General features: G+C 35.5%; 2 protein-coding genes across 6 annotated transcripts in view; both read right to left on the bottom strand.

Moving 5' to 3' along the window:
• Positions 1–15,174, bottom strand: part of LOC111221949 (6-phosphofructo-2-kinase/fructose-2,6-bisphosphatase 4-like) — a 26,581-nt gene extending 11,407 nt beyond the window's left edge. For 2 of the 5 annotated variants that reach the window (XM_022745546.1, XM_022745547.1), the window contains exons 1-6: positions 8,976–9,144; positions 7,016–7,132; positions 6,761–6,857; positions 4,784–4,850; positions 4,600–4,674; positions 4,472–4,528 (exon numbers count right to left, since the gene is read on the bottom strand). In XM_022745546.1, coding sequence (XP_022601267.1) covers positions 4,472–4,528; positions 4,600–4,674; positions 4,784–4,850; positions 6,761–6,857; positions 7,016–7,132; positions 8,976–9,087 — 525 coding nt within the window. In that variant the 5' untranslated portion in view covers positions 9,088–9,144. Of the gene's footprint in view, positions 1–4,471; positions 4,529–4,599; positions 4,675–4,783; positions 4,880–5,037; positions 5,094–6,760; positions 6,858–7,015; positions 7,133–8,975; positions 9,145–15,069 lie in introns of those variants that run through there. The other 3 variants (XM_022745548.1, XM_022745549.1, XM_022745551.1) reach the window with 3 other exon arrangements.
• A 2,339-nt stretch (positions 15,175–17,513) lies between these two features.
• LOC111221628 (wiskott-Aldrich syndrome protein homolog) lies at positions 17,514–20,088 on the bottom strand. Its single transcript, XM_022745082.1, has 4 exons — positions 19,688–20,088; positions 17,894–18,040; positions 17,565–17,608; positions 17,514–17,523 (listed from the first exon to the last, which is right to left on the bottom strand). Exons 1-4 carry the CDS (start codon positions 19,784–19,786, stop codon positions 17,514–17,516), a joined length of 300 nt encoding a protein of 99 aa, XP_022600803.1. The 5' UTR covers positions 19,787–20,088.
• Between the last annotated feature and the right edge of the window lie 215 nt (positions 20,089–20,303).

Consider the following 20,303-nt stretch of genomic DNA (forward strand, 5'->3'; position numbering starts at 1 on the left):
TTTTTTTGAGGTTTTATGCCATACTATACTATGACATTTTTTGACATTTTTATACCTTACTATATTATGATGTTTTTTGGCATTTTTATGCCTTACTATACTATGTTGTCTTATGCCTTACCATACTATGACGTTTATATGATATTTATGCATTAATATACTATGATGTTTTTTTGATGTTTTATGCCATACTATACTATGACGTTTTTTGACATTTTTATGGCATACTACACTATGACGTTTTTTGATATTCTTATGCCTTACTATACTGTATCGTTATATTCCTTACCATACTATGATGTTTATATGACCTTTTATGCATTAATATACTATGATGTTTTTTTGAGGTTTTATGCCATACTATACTATGACGTTTTTTAGCATTTTTATGGCATACTACACTATGACGTTTTTTGACATTTTTATGCCTTACTATACTGTATCGTTTTATGCCTTACCATACTATGATGTTTATATGACATTTTTATACCTTACTATATTATGATGTTTTTTGGCATTTTTATGTCTTACTATACTATGTTGTCTCATGCCTTACCATACTATGACGTTTTTATGATATTTTTATGCCTTACTATACTATGTCGTTTTATGATATTTTTATGCCTTACTATACTATGTCGTTTTATGATATTTTTATGCCTTACTATACTATGTCGTTTTATGATATTTTTATGCCTTACTATACTATGTCGTTTTATGATATTTTTATGCCTTACTATACTATGTCGTTTTATGATATTTTTATGCCTTACTATACTATGTCGTTTTATGATATTTTTATGCCTTACTATACTATGTCGTTTTATGATATTTTTATGCCTTACTATACTATGTCGTTTTATGATATTTTTATGCCTTACTATACTATGTCGTTTTATGATATTTTTATGCCTTACTATACTATGTCGTTTTATGATATTTTTATGCCTTACTATACTATGTCGTTTTATGATATTTTTATGCCTTACTATACTATGTCGTTTTATGATATTTTTATGCCTTACTATACTATGTCGTTTTATGATATTTTTATGCCTTACTATACTATGTCGTTTTATGATATTTTTATGCCTTACTATACTATGTCGTTTTATGATATTTTTATGCCTTACTATACTATGTCGTTTTATGATATTTTTATGCCTTACTATACTATGTCGTTTTATGATATTTTTATGCCTTACTATACTATGTCGTTTTATGATATTTTTATGCCTTACTATACTATGTCGTTTTATGATATTTTTATGCCTTACTATACTATGTCGTTTTATGATATTTTTATGCCTTACTATACTATGTCGTTTTATGATATTTTTATGCCTTACTATACTATGTCGTTTTATGATATTTTTATGCCTTACTATACTATGTCGTTTTATGATATTTTTATGCCTTACTATACTATGTCGTTTTATGATATTTTTATGCCTTACTATACTATGTCGTTTTATGATATTTTTATGCCTTACTATACTATGTCGTTTTATGATATTTTTATGCCTTACTATACTATGTCGTTTTATGATATTTTTATGCCTTACTATACTATGTCGTTTTATGATATTTTTATGCCTTACTATACTATGTCGTTTTATGATATTTTTATGCCTTACTATACTATGTCGTTTTATGATATTTTTATGCCTTACTATACTATGTCGTTTTATGATATTTTTATGCCTTACTATACTATGTCGTTTTATGATATTTTTATGCCTTACTATACTATGTCGTTTTATGATATTTTTATGCCTTACTATACTATGTCGTTTTATGATATTTTTATGCCTTACTATACTATGTCGTTTTATGATATTTTTATGCCTTACTATACTATGTCGTTTTATGATATTTTTATGCCTTACTATACTATGTCGTTTTATGATATTTTTATGCCTTACTATACTATGTCGTTTTATGATATTTTTATGCCTTACTATACTATGTCGTTTTATGATATTTTTATGCCTTACTATACTATGTCGTTTTATGATATTTTTATGCCTTACTATACTATGTCGTTTTATGATATTTTTATGCCTTACTATACTATGTCGTTTTATGATATTTTTATGCCTTACTATACTATGTCGTTTTATGATATTTTTATGCCTTACTATACTATGTCGTTTTATGATATTTTTATGCCTTACTATACTATGTCGTTTTATGATATTTTTATGCCTTACTATACTATGTCGTTTTATGATATTTTTATGCCTTACTATACTATGTCGTTTTATGATATTTTTATGCCTTACTATACTATGTCGTTTTATGATATTTTTATGCCTTACTATACTATGTCGTTTTATGATATTTTTATGCCTTACTATACTATGTCGTTTTATGATATTTTTATGCCTTACTATACTATGTCGTTTTATGATATTTTTATGCCTTACTATACTATGTCGTTTTATGATATTTTTATGCCTTACTATACTATGTCGTTTTATGATATTTTTATGCCTTACTATACTATGTCGTTTTATGATATTTTTATGCCTTACTATACTATGTCGTTTTATGATATTTTTATGCCTTACTATACTATGTCGTTTTATGATATTTTTATGCCTTACTATACTATGTCGTTTTATGATATTTTTATGCCTTACTATACTGTATTGTTTTATTCCTTACGATACTATGACGTTTATATGAGCTTTTATGCATTAATATACTATGATGTTTATTTGAGGTTTTATGCCATACTATACTATGATGTTTTTTGGCATTTTTATACCTTACTATACTATGTTGTTTTATGCCTTACCATACTGTATTGTTTTATTCCTTACGATACTATGACGTTTATATGAGCTTTTATGCATTAATATACTATGATGTTTTTTTGAGGTTTTATGCCATACTATACTATGACGTTTTTTGACATTTTTATGGCATACTACACTATGACGTTTTTTGATATTTTTATGCCTTACTATACTGTATCGTTTTATTCCTTACCATACTATGATGTTTATATGACCTTTTATGCATTAATATACTATGATGTTTTTTTGAGGTTTTATGCCATACTATACTATGACGTTTTTTGGCATTTTTATGCCATACTATACTATGACGTTTTTTGACATTTTTATGCCATACTATACTATGACGTTTTTCAGCATTTTTATGCCTTACTATACTGTATCGTTTTATTTCTTACCATACAATGACGTTTATATGACCTTTTATGCATTAATATACTATGATGTTTTTTTGAGGTTTTATGCCATACTATACTATGACGTTTTTTTGCATTTTTATGCCTTACTATACTATGTTGTTTTATGATATTTTTATGCCTTACTATACTGTATCCTTTTATTCCTTACCATACTATGACGTTTATATGACCTTTTATGCATTAATATACTATGATGTTTTTTTGAGGTTTTATGTCATACTATACTATGATGTTTTTTGGCATTTTTATACTTTACTATACTATGATGTTTTTTGGCATTTTTATACCTTACTATACTATGTTGTTTTATGCCTTACCATACTATGACGTTTATATGACCTTTTATGCCTTACTATACTATGATTGTTTAATGACATTTTATGTCTTACTATACCATGACATTCTTGACGTTTTCATGCCTTATTATACTATGATGTTTTTATGCCTTATTATATTATGACTTTTTATGTCTTACTATAGTACAACTTATGCCTTAGTATACTATGACTCAGAACATATATATGACATATATGTCCCTATCGCAAGAGTGATGTTACTATATGTGTTACTTACAAGAAGATATATTATTATGACACATATACATCCTCTGGATATAATGAAGATATAAGTTTATAACATATGAAATACTCATATTGAAATGCAACTTTATTAAAACAACATGTTTATTTAAATTCTATATGTTTGTTTTTGATTTCCGTAATAATAATATAATATATAAATGTAAAATATGTCTATAATATAAACAGACATTAAAATACATGTTTGTATTAGCTAGACATATATGTCAATATATGATATTGTTTCAATTTCTAAACAGGTTTCATATGTAATTTGTAAAACCTATATAGCCTATAATTTAAATACAAATGTACTTATATTTCATATATGGAAATTAAACAAGTGCGTTTACTACATTTGCTGATCTTATCTTATATGTTAATAAACCATTAACTTTACAGCATTAGAAAGCCAATCTCTTTGTTTTGGAGGGGTGGTGGGGTTGTTGCGTCCCTACCAATGTTGAGACCAAACCTACGCCCTTGATGGTATTCATTCTCATCTCACTCTCAACATAAGAGTGAGAACACATATGGCTCAAATCGATTATCGATTATTTTAAAATACACAAGGATGAATAGATTCGTCAGTTTGTTATAAAAGTATCACTTACAGTATGCAGAACCACTTTAATTATTTACACTGGATAGAAAATAAGATAATGCTTACCACTATATTTTGTGCAATAACATCTGGGTCCTCACACACAGACTCCACAAAAAACACCTGCATTGACAAGAGAGTATATTAAACTTGTAGGTCATCAAAAAAGAAGACTGATTCAATGGTTAACATACCTTGAACCCATTCTGCTCAGCGAACTTGACGATGGTACCTCTTCTTTCTCTTGTTGTATTTGTGGCATCAAAGACCTGAAACAAAAGGAATAGATACTTCTTATGTAGCCCTGACATATACATATGGTATTTAATCTATTATTTATTTGTCAAGCAGACTTCTGAGACAGTATCAAGTACTCACCGCCACCTGTCCTCCTTCAACACTCAGGTACTGCCGAACATCATTGAGTGCTGCCATCGCACACTGACTGTTGAAAGACAGCAGACAGTCAGTCTACTACAGCCAAGAAGAACATGGAGACAGATAGAGTTTGTTTACAAAGTTGCTACTCCTACTGTTGAATTTTCATAATGCCAAGCTATAATTATCCCAAACCCTTCTGTTACAATGTGTGAAAATTTTTAAGACACAGGCTTAAAGTAACAATGGTTTACCAAAATTATAGTGCTTAGAACAGTTAGAAGTTCTTCAAAGATGTACTGTAGACATGCTGCTACCAACAAGAAAAACAACAAGATAAACAGACCCTCACTGATGACAAGAAATATAGGAAAAATAATGTTTAAGAATTAACACTTCTTATGAAGGCCAAATGAACTTCAAACAAACATTAATGATCAGGTTTCTTTTGTGCAATTTTGCCACTCTTCCCCATTTTGAAAGGCCTATTTCCCATTCAGACAACCCCCAGACAGACAGACTTTATCCAGACCTCCAATTTAAAAGGTTCTGTAAACGATCATCACTGGCACTAGATGTTGCACTATACCACCAGGATCTCAGACCAAAACAAATGCTTTGTTGGCCACACCTCCGGCCTCCATTCACATTCTCATTCAGCAAGGTGTTATGAAGCCCAGTGAAAGCAACCACTACACACACAATAAGAAGCACAACTAAATAAAGTTACCCTTGGTACACCAGAGCCTAATAAAAAACAAGTCAGCCACAACCATAAGCCCATGTTAGTATCGTCATGATATGCTCCACAGCAATGTTAACAGTAAGCCTGCTGGCAATAGCAACATTTGCAGAACAAGCTCATAATATCGGTAACAGCAATTTAGCTTACGTTATCATGCCACTCACTAATCACTAACGCATTGAGGAGAAGAAAAGCCAGTTCTGAGTCAAGCTTGAGCCCTTTAGCTACGCGTATGGCTCTCCATCTCAGAAAAGACAGATCAGTATTGGCTCCACGCTGGAAAGAAATCCAGCTATGGATTTATCCGCCAGGACCGGCCGCATGAGTGACACTGATGGAACTGGTAAAGACACTGATGGAGCCAGTAAAAACTTAAAAAAGTTTATAGATGTTCTGACAATGCACCAGCTGACCAAGATTTGAGCTGGTAGTCCTCATGACTGCCTATGCTCTGGTCTTATCTCTTTCTTTTTCGGGGGCCTTTTTAGCCAAAAAACATTGTTTCTTAAGTGGAGGAAATTCTGGAAGATCGCTTTCACCTGAACACTGCCTACCAAATGGTGGCATCTTGCCTGTGGGCAGTCTCTGCGTCTCTACAAACATAGGGAGGGCCAACAGTTTAACTGGGAGGGACTCACATGAACTAACCGGATATCAAGACAAAGTACAGAGAAGTTAAGATTACGACACATATAGAGGGGGGATTACTTTTTTCACTGTTCAGAACGCCATTACTCTTCTTTATCTTAACATCATTGTTGGCCACTACATTATTGTTTTAAATCTCGATTACAGAACCTTTAACACAATTATATAAAACCACTTTTAAGGAAGTGAAAATAAAATAGATAGCTCCTGAAATGTCTTTTGTGAACATCCACAGCATTAAAAAAATGCAAACAGACAATTTGGGCATCATCATTGGCCTAAAAACCTAATTTTGCTTAAATGGTGTACAGACTTACTTACAGAAATATAGTTTGTTATCATCAGATCTATAGACTGGTAGAACAACCTTACAAACATTTAATTCAGCTCATGCTCACTTAAAATTTGCCATTTTTTAAATACTGTTCTAGTATTGTATTCAGTATCATACACCTACAAGACTGTAGGAAATAGTACTATAGTATTTTATAATTACTGTGTAGAGCCACCAGTCTGCATGTTTTCAGTCCAACCTCCCCTTCCATGACAAAAGTAGACTGCTAGAGAAATCAGTGTAGACTTACCGTCTGATTTTTAAGCCTTCTTCATTATCTGGACGGAAAAACTCAAAGGACTTGTAGATCTTTAGACATTCTCTTCGATACTGGCCGACATTGAACTCTGTGACAGATAGACATATTGTATGTGTAACAATAGAGCATAGCTCATTTTTATTGTAAAGTAATATGTACATATCTGTGTGTGTGTGTGTGTGTGTGTGTGTGTGTGTGTGTGTGTGTGTGTGTGTGTGTGTGTGTGTTGAGGAGTGCAGCTCGTACCTTTGGTTGGCACACCTATCCAGTTTAGGTAGCGAGTGAGTTTCTTTGAAATGTAAGTCTTCCCTCGGGCTGGAAGTCCTACAGTCACAATCAGGGTCGGGCAATTTGTCATACATACTGAAAGAAAAGAAGAGGCAGAGAAACATTTAGCTTTGTGGTGGAAATTGCCTGCAAAACACTGAGCACACACAAAAAAACACACAAAACACTGATGATTGAAGATATTGTATACAATAAAAACAAATCATATCACCATATCACAAGTCAGAAGAAAAAGTCTCCCTCAAGGAAAAATAAGATTTACTGTTTTAATGCTTTCAAGAATAAAGTAAAATGCGATTGGCTCTCTGGCTAACAAGAATCAGATCTAAACACCCAATTAGCAAGAAGCCATGAGCTGTTCACGCCCTAATGTACATGAAACACATGAACAGGAATTCCAGCAAAGAACACTTCTTGATATGAAAACACAGAACATCTGGTTACACTTCAAGTGGAAAGAGACAACTTTTCAAAGATTTCAGCTCACTCTATGTAACAGTGATACACATTACTATATGAAATCCTTGCCAGACAGAGAGAGAGGAGATATTAATACTACAACAACTGAAACAGACCCTGAAAAAGCTCTCAATGAGACTGAGAAAAGATATAGAATGGCAAATGGACAAACAGAAATACTGAAAACAAAGTTGGAAATGAGCAGGTAGACAGCGGGAGAAAGTGAGGTCTTCATTTTGTCAATTCTGAAAAAGCTGGCCAGAGGCACATGCTGGTTAATTAAGGACAGCATGATGCTGTGGAACAACAAAGGTCAGTTTTGCTCTCTACTGTCTCCTGTAAGTACCAGTAACTACAATCCAGACTACAATTCAGCCCACTTTACTGGGCTCCAACATTTTTTTTTTTTTTTTTTTTTAGAAATCTCTCATGTTTGTTGACAGTGATGTTGTTGCACCTCTGCTGATAATTACTTGACAAATATTACAAAAAAACAATCTTGAATTTTCTTTTCTTTCTTTAAACTAGTAATTTATATCTATCTATTATTTATATTTTCAAATTTTTTACAAAAATTATAATGCTTTTTCTGGGTTTACTCTATTATTATTCATGAATGCCACAGGAATGACAGCATTTTAGATTCTGCAGCCACAAATTATTTCACCAAATTTCTTTTTTTTGTTAGTTACCTTAAAATATAGCTTATAATTAAAACTGTCATTTTAAATACATTACTTGAAAAGTAAACAAAAAGAAGCACTTCTTCAGATATCCTCCTCATGTTCACTGAGACACTCCCTCATGATATGGAACAAGGGATTTTGGATTAATGTCTAAAGAGACTCTTGCAGTGATATTACTGAGGTGCGAAATAATTAGAGATTAAATTGAAGAGGATAAGTGTTTAGTGCCAGCTACAGGACTGGACTAGCTGCGGCTTGGTTTAAAAGGAAAACAGCTTGAAACAGACGGAGCTTGACTCAGCAAAAATAAGACGACCTGCAGAGAGAGAAAACCAGACTGAGAGCAACTGGCAGAAATGGAAAACAGCTGCTCACGCTCAAACTAACACTAACAACATCAGACATGTTGGATGTTAGAGATGGTCATGGGTAAATTGATGCATTTGGATCATGTGTGTGTCATCCAATTCCGCGAGGATACAATTATTTCTACCAAGCGTGATTCAGATTTATGTGTGTAAAAAATGAACTAGACAAGCTCAGCATGATGCAACACTTCAAAAACAAAAAGATAAGAATATTCAGCACTTTGTCAGTGCGCAACATCTCAAACAGCCCTGCCTAAATGTCTCAAAACGTATTATCTACAGGTTCAGAGACAGACTTGGCTCAGGAAAACATGCATTCAAAAAACAAACGAAAGAATCTTAGCAGATGCACACAACATCACTTCCCCGTCACATCCTTTGCGGCACTTGCCGGCTGCATCTTACCCCGTCTCTGAGCTATGTGCCCGTTTCTGCAAGGCATCCAAATTTTCCTGAGCGGGTTCTGGGTGAGCTCCCGCGGGGAAGTCTCCAACTTAAAGTCTTCGTTGTCTAACATACTCGATAGTGGATCAGTGATGTTACACTCCTCACAACAAACTGAGGCGGTGGGCTGTCGCCCTGGCAGTCTGATTCAGCAACCGAGGGGGGGTATCAGCCGAGAAACACCGGCTTCCCATTACCGTAATGACTGGAGACAGTACGCAAGACAGATTAAGGGAGAAAAATACAAGTAGCAGGATGTCCTGTTACTTGAACAGCATTTCAGACGTGTTGTTCAAATATGTCAAACACTAATAGCATATTTACCTAAAGATAAATATAACTTTGTTTCACCAGATAATTTTAAGTCAAGGTGTGCTTACTTGCTTCTTCAGAGCTTAGAAATAAAATGGAAATCGTCTAGTCCATAGAGATGGTTGAGTCCACTTAAAAAGAAACACAAATTTCTCTCTCATAAGTAAACTGAGCCTTCATATAAACAAATGTACTATTACTCACAGAAAGATGGGTATTTGGGAATATAGGTTTAAGCAGGTTTTGTTATCTTTAAACTGCACATTTAGTTGTATTTGTTATCAATTAGATATTCTTCTTATGCTTTACATTTTACTGAACGTCCTGTGCTTGGATATTTCAAGTAAAATTCCTTGAATCCTATCCCAAATGTTTTCACAAAGATTTCCAGAGCATGTGCAGACGTCCAAATCCTCCTTTTCTAAGAACGAAACGTTACCGTAATGACTAGTGAAGTGAGTGGGGTGCAGCGGTGAAAAGCAGACGTTAGAAGAAAAACAAGCGTTCAGCTGTTCATGCGCAGCACACATGGGCAGTGAATGCAGCTGACAACTCCACCAATCAGAGAACAGACGACAGCCCCAGCAGCCAATGGGAGAGGAGGACCAGGGATAAGGCGGGCGTGCTGACTGCTGGTACCTCATAAACATCATCATGAAAACTAGCATTGCCTCAAGTTTTGCACGACCCAGTCACGGGCCTCTCAGAGTCACGGCCACGCATCCGTCTTATGGCAAAAGTCATCAACAACTCCAACATCAGATACACACACATACATACAGCACATCCTGTCTATCAGCTGCTATTGTTCTTAAACTTTGGTGCCATTATTATTGAATGTATTATTAGTGGCATTCATTTTAGTATTATTTTAAAGGAAAACAGCCATGTGACAAAACAGTGAAATCTAGCATTAGTTAAAAATATCAACTTAGGACTCCTGCTAACAATTATTGTCACTGATATTATTTTTCTGATTGTGTGTTTCCTGTTTGGTCCATATAACAAATAAAATGTCTTGAGCTGGAGGGATAAGTTGACTAACCAACTTGTCAATCGAAAGAAAATGAATCACCAGTTGTTTTTATAACCGATTAACTGATTCAGTTATTTAAAAAAAAAAAAAAAAACACTAGTTTGAGCTTCTCTATTGTGAGGATTTGCAACTTTTCTCAGTTTAACATCATTGTATATTTAATGTCTTTGGGTTTTGGACTTTAATAGGGAAAAAACTAGGCATCTGAAACTCACCTTTTTATCTGAGAAATTATAATGGGCATATTTCACTATATCCTGATGTTTTGTATCATAATGTTAATCAAGAAAGGGTAATCAAGAAAATAATTTGCAGATTCATTGGTAGTGATAGTTGCAGCCATAAAGATATTGAGATATTCAATTTAGACTGGTATACACAGAGGAACCAAACCCTCACATATAAAAGCAAAACAATTCAAATGTTTGGCATTTTTTGCTCGATTTATTACTTCATCAAAATTGTTGTTGATTCATTTTCTGTTGATTGACTAGTTTTGTCTATTAGTTTTCTGTGAGGTCTCATGTTCAGTTAAAGCATAAATGTTTTCTTTGAATTCATTTTTTTCCCTCTGTTTTTCTCTCTGCAACAGACAAGAAAAGAAAATGCAGAACAGAGGCGCTCATCAGCGAATACCTATATACAACTGGTTCAAGTTTCACTTTCAAATAATGGTGGAAATATGCCAACTTAACAATATCCTGATTTGTCTGGAAGCCTGTTTTGTTGTTTCTCTGCCTTGACAAGACTTTATGTAGTGTCAAGGATGTGACACCAGATGGCGTTGTGTACTTGCTTTTAAAGGCCAGACGTTTGGAATGCAGTGGAATAGACAATGCAATGAAGAGAAAGATGCATCTGGATGAGGAGAAATTACTCTGATAACTAATGATTGAGAAAAAATTTAACTTGTGTACAGGATCATATTTGTCACATTCATTTAATGTGGTGTGTTTGTCTAAATGCCCAATAGATGGCAGTATTAGGCTCTGCAAGCCATTGAGTTCAAACTGATGTTAAACTGTTTTAAGATCTTTTCTGATTACTGGAGGGATTATTAGTGCAGCCAAAGCATTTTTTTAATGTGCAGTGTGAGTGTGAATTGTATTCTTTCTTTCTTTTTTAATTTAATTTAATTTGACTTTTATCTTTTGATGAACAGACTGTTGATTAGGAATCAGTTTTCCTGTTTAAAACATCACATTTATGTTAATTCTTGAAATGCTTGAACCATTGAAATATACTGTATATGAGCAGATACTTGAACTTGAGCTGATATCACTGAAACCCACTTAACCTTGCTCAAATTTAACCTGTGCCGCTCACAATGTTGTATTAGTAGCACACAAGTAGCACACTTGCCCAGATATAGCTACAGTATCTGGCATATCCATTGGTATTTGGTAGTTGTTGATATTAATAATAGTATTATTGTTGATATTATTATAATTGATATTAGTGTAACTATTATTGTTGATATTATGAATAATAGTATTATTACTGATGTTATGATTTAGTTTATTATTAATACTGCTATTACTTGATCACTGTATACTGATATTATTTTGATAGTATAGTATTATTGATATTGTTATTATTTTGATATTTAATGATGTTATTGCTATTATTTTTGTTGATGTGTCGATTGATATTATTATTGATATTAGTTTTTATAATATAGATATTACCGTTGATGTTACTTACAGTATAATACATATATTGTAAATAATTTTGAAAAGTGCAGAACTACTGACGTATAAGTGTCTATTTTGTGTTCTTTACATCATCAAAGTAAATATTACAGCACATTTCGTGCTGGCATTTTAGTTTAAGTTTTTTGTCCTCAACATTCCTGAAATCAAGCATTATCTACAAACAGTGCAACAGTGCCATCTAGTGATAACATATGAAAAAAAATTCAATCAATCAATCAAAAACAATAAATAAGAACTTGAGAAAGAAACAGAAGAAAGTAGATAAATTAATTGATAGAGCAGTTAAAACTAGATAAATGTGCAATATGTCTTACAAATCTGATTGATTTCAAAACATGATGTGAGTCAAATGATATAAGTCTTTTCCTTTATCATAATGAAGCCAAACAATAAAAAGCCTATCAAAAATGCAAATTAAAAAGACAAAATAGAATTTTATGAATCATCTCTACATTCAATGAAAATGAAATTTACAATAAGCCAAAGAAAATCAGCACATCCTCATGTTGGATAAGCTACAGAGTATTTCAGCATTTTTGCTTGACAAAGGACTTAAATAAATACATGATCATCAGATACGTTGGCAGTTAATTGTGTTGATTAATGATGATCAACCCATTTATCTTTTCATCACTAATTTGTTTATAGCGTAATCCAGAATCAGTTTTTAGGTTCTTATTGTATTACATGTGACAGACGGAGCGGTTTTGTCTGAGCCTGAACAAGCAATATTCATATCTCCATTGCAGAGATTATGTTGCTACATTTGCAAGCATAGACATAAATAACAGAAATCAAACTAACATCCCAGCACCTGAACGCTAACAGATGCAAAATAACAGCCAGATCACTGCACTGAGCAGGCGCACACTTACTGCAGGAGCATTACACATACACAGCTACAGCTCTGCCCAATGCCTATAATGAGATTCTGAGTGAGCGGGTGAACTTTCCCCTAGATAGAGAGCAGACACAGTAAGGGAAGGCGGCGCAGCTGGAAGGGGGGCAGTCCGTGAATAAGGATGGGAACGACAGATTTATTTGATTTATTGTATTATTCAGAGTAGGGATGTGACAGAGACATGGGCAGAAAAAAATTCTATTATTGAGCATAATAAAGAGATTGAAAGAAAGAAAAGGAAGACTGACTGCAGCTGGCAGCGTCTGAGGAAGCCTCTCAAGCAACAAGATGAATATCCTGTGGGATATAGTACGGCCACTGTGAAATGCACATATAGGGATATAATATGTGTTGGATCTGCTGGACCAGCTGAAGCATATTTCTCTCACGCTGCAGTTATGAACACATACAGGCTATGTGGGCAGTCTCAACACACAGCCATCTCGATGTTGTTAGAGTCTATTTGTAGCATCACATTTTTATTATTCTTAACATTGGGAGCAGTTTAATATGCATATAAACAATAGGAATCACAAGTAAGAATAAGTAAAATACAAAGCTGCTGTTTATATTTGTTTAGCGGTTTTTCCTGTTTTTCTGCTCAGCCCCGCCTCTCTGTGTGTAGGCAGACAGACAGCCAACAGAGCCCATCTCCTACTCATTGACACAGCCTGAGCTCTGTTCATCCCTCGTACATCTGCCACAGCAGCTTGGGCTGCAGACATTTAAACCACTGTGACCATATTCGTACAAGGAACAGCAGAGAATCCTTCCCTGTGGATACAAAGCTGTCACAGTTTGTCCTCTCAGCATGGTGATCATCAACATGACAGCACAGTAACATAATAGTTAACCTCCAGGCTACATGACTAATAGAATTACATAATAGTCTATTCTTATAATAACTGAGTCTTTGGATTATATAGGCCATAGTATTAGCAGCGGTTCAGATGCCACTTGTGCACATAATGCTTCTTTTAGCATGCATTGTATTCATCGAGCAACTTCAACAACAGGAAAAATGTATATGGCCGGGTGTGACAACATGCAAACGTAAAAACAGAGGAGTTGAGGCAGCACCTGTCCCAAATTAACGGTGAAATCTGTCCTCCATCTGTCACTGTCCAAAGCCACTGCTACCCATGTTATGTAAAAATGAAGCAGACTTTACTGCAGGTGCTTTCAGGAAACATGTTACTTATAATTCATTAAAATTAATCTTTGGGAGAGACACATTTTGTGGCTACAAGAATCACTATGACAACCAGATAAAAGACACAGATAATAAAAAAAGGCATTTAAGGCAAGTCTGTCAAAATTGTGGTTGTATTTAATTTTTTAACCACTGAGTGAGCCACATGGGGACCTTCTAAATTAATGATGCCCAAGAATCATGTTGGAAGAGCCGCAGGGAGAACCAGGGTTTCCCTGGAGTAATAAAAAAGTTAAAGTGAAATAAGCCTGGAGGTCAAGGTATGTAAAGATGGCCATCTGATCACAAGTTTAACTCACTCCTGCTGCCACACAGTATGGTCTGACAGTGTGCCCTGACATTACCTTTGTAAAATCCCACATAATCACTAACTCCAGAAATTTCTCAAGTGTTCTTCAGTCACAACATAAACAGATGGGACATACAATCTAAAGCAGATCTGTTTGGAGGATATTTGACACGACGTTACAATGACTGACATAATGTTTTGGAAACAGACAATCGTGTTTAGTACATCCTCAAAACTGTCAATCCACCAGCTAGCTTACTGGCTAGCTTACCAGCCGTTGCAGTCAGGCTAAGCAGCAGACAGGAAGATGCTAGCTACCAAAGCATCTCTGATATCTGCAAAGTAACAAACTATTTCTTCGTCACACGAAACCTGAAATAGCCAGTCTTTCCCAAATGTGTGTCGCAGTCTGTCCCGCCTCTCCTCGGTAGAGAGCCCTGTCAGCTCTGAAGCCTGTGATGCCTACGTGACACAGACTTGTTTACTTCATCCGCCTGCTAGCCCAGCTGCTCCGTAGCACTCACTGCAAAGAGTGTCTTAAATTATAAGAAAAACAAAAGTAAGGACTCAGCTGGAGTTTGCGCCCTACCTGCCCTGTCCCGCGCGTTTCTCGGGCAGCAGGAGCCCCTCATGGTCCCGGTTTAAAGTATTTTCTTCCCAGCGTGTTTGGAAGCGTGAGTCTCCACAGCAGCACAGGGTGAAGCAATGAATGAAGTGAGGGAGATGGAGGCACGCGCATTGTCGGATCCATACGCGCGTACGAGCACATCCACATTTTATTGTTTAGTTGTACTCGTGTAACTCTGTCTTTAACTCTATCCCCGCCTACAGGTGCTTTAAGCCTTTTTGTATGTTTATCATATCAGTCGCATGCACCAGAGAGAGCACCACCTGCCCCTGGACACCGGACCTCAAGGGGCCTCAGAAACCCCCAGTTTTTGATAATTCATTAATTGCAAATCTAGAGAAGTTTCACCACTTTGAAGCAGAAACCAATCTTGAACACAACATTTAAGTATCATCTCTTTAGTTTTCATGAAAAAACAGTTGCTTATTTACACATCCAGCAGTTATAGAGCAACATCTGGCCACCTCTCAAATGTAGAATTCCAATATTCACCCTTTTTATCTCTGTGCTACTAATTAACGTCTTTATTGTGTGTATTTGTTGAGGTGGCAAGATGCTGCGTACAATTGTGCAAACAGGGATAAATACAGTCCAGCCAGGTAATGTTATTATCGTTTTTTTGATTATCTTGTCAAAAATAAAGTTTCCATTTACAGTCTGCTGTGTGCACTGCGAATAAAAGGTTAGTAGCTATCATGGCAGGTTAATCCAGCGATGGTGTGTGAGAGAAAAAGCAGCATCTCAAGTATCACAAATCTTAAATATATGTATCATAGTTAAAAATCAAGGCTTCTTAAAGGAGCAGATCCCATCTGGTTCCATTTGACTTTCGTTTGTACTTGTGTTTTGCTGGACCAGCTGCTTTTGTATGAACAATTTTCTCAACGCAGCCAGGACAAGATCACCTCTTTCTGGATCTGCTAAGGAGCCCATCTAATAAAAGAAAAATTAGGCTCAATCAGGCCACACATTTTACATAATCAAACAGATAGAACAGAACTGAAACAACACGCATCCTGGTCCTCTTACATGTTTGAAACTTGCACTCTTTCTCATCCTTTCTGGAACAGCTGGAGCAGGTGGAGGAGGAGGAATCTGAAGCTGGTCCACTCTCTTTGTGCCCTGTGGTGTCTGCTGGTAGGTGGTGTTGCCTTTGATGGAGGGGACTGGAGGCAAAGGCCTTTCCTTCAGAGCAATGGAGATGGATGCCCCTGCAGCTCTTGGCAATGTCTGAGAGACTGGGCCTGTCACACATGCCAAAATTTTATCTTTAAAGAGCCTTTAAATATATATATATACAGTATATATATATATATATATACATAAACTACATTTTAAAGATATAGTACCTTTGTTCCTCAACTCCCTCTGTATAGCCTTTAGTCCTCCAAATTTGTTTATGATGCAGTCAACAGCCTCAGCAATGTCTTTGTCTTTCAACTCTTCCACAGGGAGTTTTGCCTGCATCAACAGCCGTCTCNTGGCAATGTCTGAGAGACTGGGCCTGTCACACATGCCAAAATTTTATCTTTAAAGAGCCTTTAAATATATATATATACAGTATATATATATATATATATACACTACATTTTAAAGATATAGTACCTTTGTTCCTCAACTCCCTCTGTATAGCCTTTAGTCCTCCAAATTTGTTTATGATGCAGTCAACAGCCTCAGCAATGTCTTTGTCTTTCAACTCTTCCACAGGGAGTTTTGCCTGCATCAACAGCCGTCTCATGGCGGGGTCCAGATCCTTAAACTTCACCAAGTAGAAATGGAACAGAAGGAGACTGATTATAGACTTATTTTAGTATGTCTGTGTTTGATTTCATTTGGCTCATGTATTAGTGTTTTATGTGCATGTTTTGACTCACTGAACTGGTTGCTGGTGGAACTATGTTGCATAGTGCGTCCACGGGGAAATGCTCCTCCCTATCCAAATGTTCCACTGGTCTCATTCTTCAGAGAAGATAAATAAACAGTGAACCATCCCTTTAATCTACTACATTTTCCTCCATTTTGCATCTGTAAAGTGGTAATATTGTTCTTACCTTGAATTTGGCGGGTCCATTGTTTCAGTGTTTGCCATCTGAATCGTGTCGGTAATCTTTTCTGCAAATGGAAGAGGTGAGACAGAATAATAGGTTCAACCATTGGTCTGCTTTTCATGTGGAGAGAGCCAACACACGTTTTATGTGTTGATACATAAGAGTCATCTTTTTGTTGTTACTCTCACCTTGTTTTCTTTGGACAGCGTTTACTGAAAGATTGAATTCCTCTGCTTCTGTCTCATTTGCAAAGTTGAAGCCTATCTGGTGGCCCTGTGCAAAATAAAGTAAATCCACCATAAACCAGTAAAAAACTGTGATAAGACATATTACAGGCACTGACGCTTTAACACAGGGTCACTTACATCTGCAGGGAAAGTGTGGAAGAATGTGCAATTTGCAGTGTACTTGAATGGGATATACAACTCCTGCTCCCACAGTAACTTGGCACGCTATGTTTAAGAAAAGATAGGGCAAGTACAAAAGGAAGGGAAAAAAGGCAACAACTATTACAGTAGTTACATAAGGAAAAGTACAGACACACCCATCATTATAAGACACTCTATTGTTACCAAAGGAAATAGCAAATTGATGGAAACAGTACAAGCTGTCCTATGTGCACAGCTGAAATCATACCTATATGAAGCAAAAAATACAGGAAGTGGTATACATGTTTCAGTATGTGTGCTGATGTGACTGTGTGGCGTGTGTCTGAACAGTTCTGCAGTTCCTCTTACCTTGACACAGTAGAGACGCAGAAAGTATGAGTGAACAGACTCATCCTCAATGAGACACACCACACCACAACCTAAACGATGCCAGCCTGGACTCTCATGCTGGGGCTCTTTGGCCTCTAGTACCTGTGCCACTGTAGTTTTGATCAGCTGAAATAAACAATTAATCATATTCATTTTTTAAAATTTAAATATAATAAATCATCTCTTGTTCATATGTATCACAAAGCACATCCTCTACATGCTTCCCATATAAATAAAGCATAAAAATGTGAAGGCCCCAGTATTTATCTATAACAAAGTCCCTTGCAAGAATATTTCTACTGTGTTGAGCTGAAGCCTCTTTTCTGCTTGTGCAGGAACTTTAAAGTCCCTAAAAAAGAAGAGATTAAAGAGATATGTAGTATTTGGTCAGTGTTAGTGCAACTGATCTGCAGTTAGTTATTTTCTGGACTCTGGTAGCTTCCCTTCTAGGGTCAACTTCTTCCATTAAGAAAAAGTTTAGACAACAACATCCAACATCCATACCCAAACTTCCATTTTAATCTATGAGATTAAGACTTTTATAAAGTTTTTTTTTTCCAGAACCAGATCATATTTTTGTGACACAGAGACATTCTGGTTTAGTTTCACAGCACTGCATAGCAGAGAGGCTGCTCCTCAGAGACACCGGTGACCTCTTTTCAGTGGCTGATGATGCTCCACTTAAATTCTCTTCAGGAGACCTTACCATTTTATAATATCATTCGAGAAACTAGGTTGGTGTCAGGACTCCTCACTGGCTGAGGTCTTATCTCTATACACAGGTTTTTATTCATCACAGGCAAATCATCCTCACCCATAGAACACAAAACGGATGCCATCTTTTGTCTATTAATGATTCAGTTAAAAATCCACTGTAAAATGACCACAAAGACACAGACAGTCAGGGCATATGTGAATGCAACTCTCTGTAGTCTAAGAGTCTTATTGTGAACTGTATTCCCTAACATTTACCAAAGACACCAGCAACCTCTAAGTTTCTTAACAGAACAAGAAACTGTTTTGATCATTTAGGGAATGAATATAGCACAGGATTTAAACCCTACAGATTCACAGGGACTCTTGGCTAAATCACGTTGCCCTTTACATTGCAGAATTGACATCTGACAGTTAATGTTTATGGACCAGCTGTTATGTATTAACAGTGTTGATTGAGTTTTATCTTTTACGTTTTCTGCTTTTGTTTTGGCTTGTATCACTTTTATGTTTTTATTATTAACTTCTTTGCTCTTTATTAGGGTTTAAAAAGTGTCACATGAAAAAGGATTCTTGCTGTACATTTTTACATCTTGCAGCGCTTGGTCTTAGATGACGTACTAGTTCCAGGAAAAACAAACATCTGATACTGACTAAACAAAACAGCCCGCACAGAAATCCCATTCATCCACCAAGCCTCTGATAACTGCTATTATGAAAACAACCTCAAGAGCGAGAATCAGAATTACTGAATGCAATGGATCATGATTCAGAGAGACATGTATCAGTAGATTGTAGACTAAATCTACTTTATCATCCACATGTTCAACTTAACAGATGAAAGTATTACTTTTAGAATATTTTACCTGAATAACACACTTTCACTTTTTGTCAGCATTGCTATTTATTTAAGTTCCATTAGTTCTTAAACTGTTCATTCATGGCAGACCTCTGTTTAATGTGGCTGGTTTAGATAAATACAGAAAAAATGAGGTGAATTATCAGTAAGTTGTATTTTAAAGACATTAATTTGAAGAGACCGTAGTGAATTGAACTGACCTTACACTCAGGTTCGAGCAGAGTGAAGAGGATACCTTTCTCCCGGATTGTCAGAAGATCGCTCATTACATGACATCCAGGAATCAGACTAGATGCCATCACAAGACCCTTGTTTTCACTTGTTACTCTGTTCGGTGCCACTCTCTCTAACCTCGTTCTTTCACCCTTTCTAAATGTATCCACTGAACCCACTCCTAACTGTAACTGCTGTGAATATATTTCCAGTGCAGCAGGTATCCATGCAAATTTATTTGACTTATTCTACACTGTGACTTTCAGTAACCAAATGAAGTATAGTGTAGGTTGGTACAGTGTCCAGTCAATGGATCAGGCGTCAGGATGGTAAGAAGACATTTGTTAATCATAAGTATTCAAAATGTGACTTTTTAAAGGTACTGCATGTCACCTTTTAACTTGCATGTTTAAACTCAGATGCTGTCTTGGCATGAAACTCTTAAAAGATAAACAGATACAATCTACAACCAGTGGTGGAAAATAACAAAGTACATTAGTACTTCAGTTAAGTTTTGACATACTTGTACTTTACTTGAGTATTTCCATTTTATGCTGCTTTATACTTCTACTTTGCAACATGTCAGAGAGAAATACTGACTCT

The sequence above is a fragment of the Seriola dumerili genome, unplaced genomic scaffold, assembly GCF_002260705.1.
Source record: "Seriola dumerili isolate Sdu_G_001 unplaced genomic scaffold, Sdu_1.0 BDQW01000088.1, whole genome shotgun sequence".
In the NCBI taxonomy this organism is placed as follows: domain Eukaryota; kingdom Metazoa; phylum Chordata; class Actinopteri; order Carangiformes; family Carangidae; genus Seriola; species Seriola dumerili.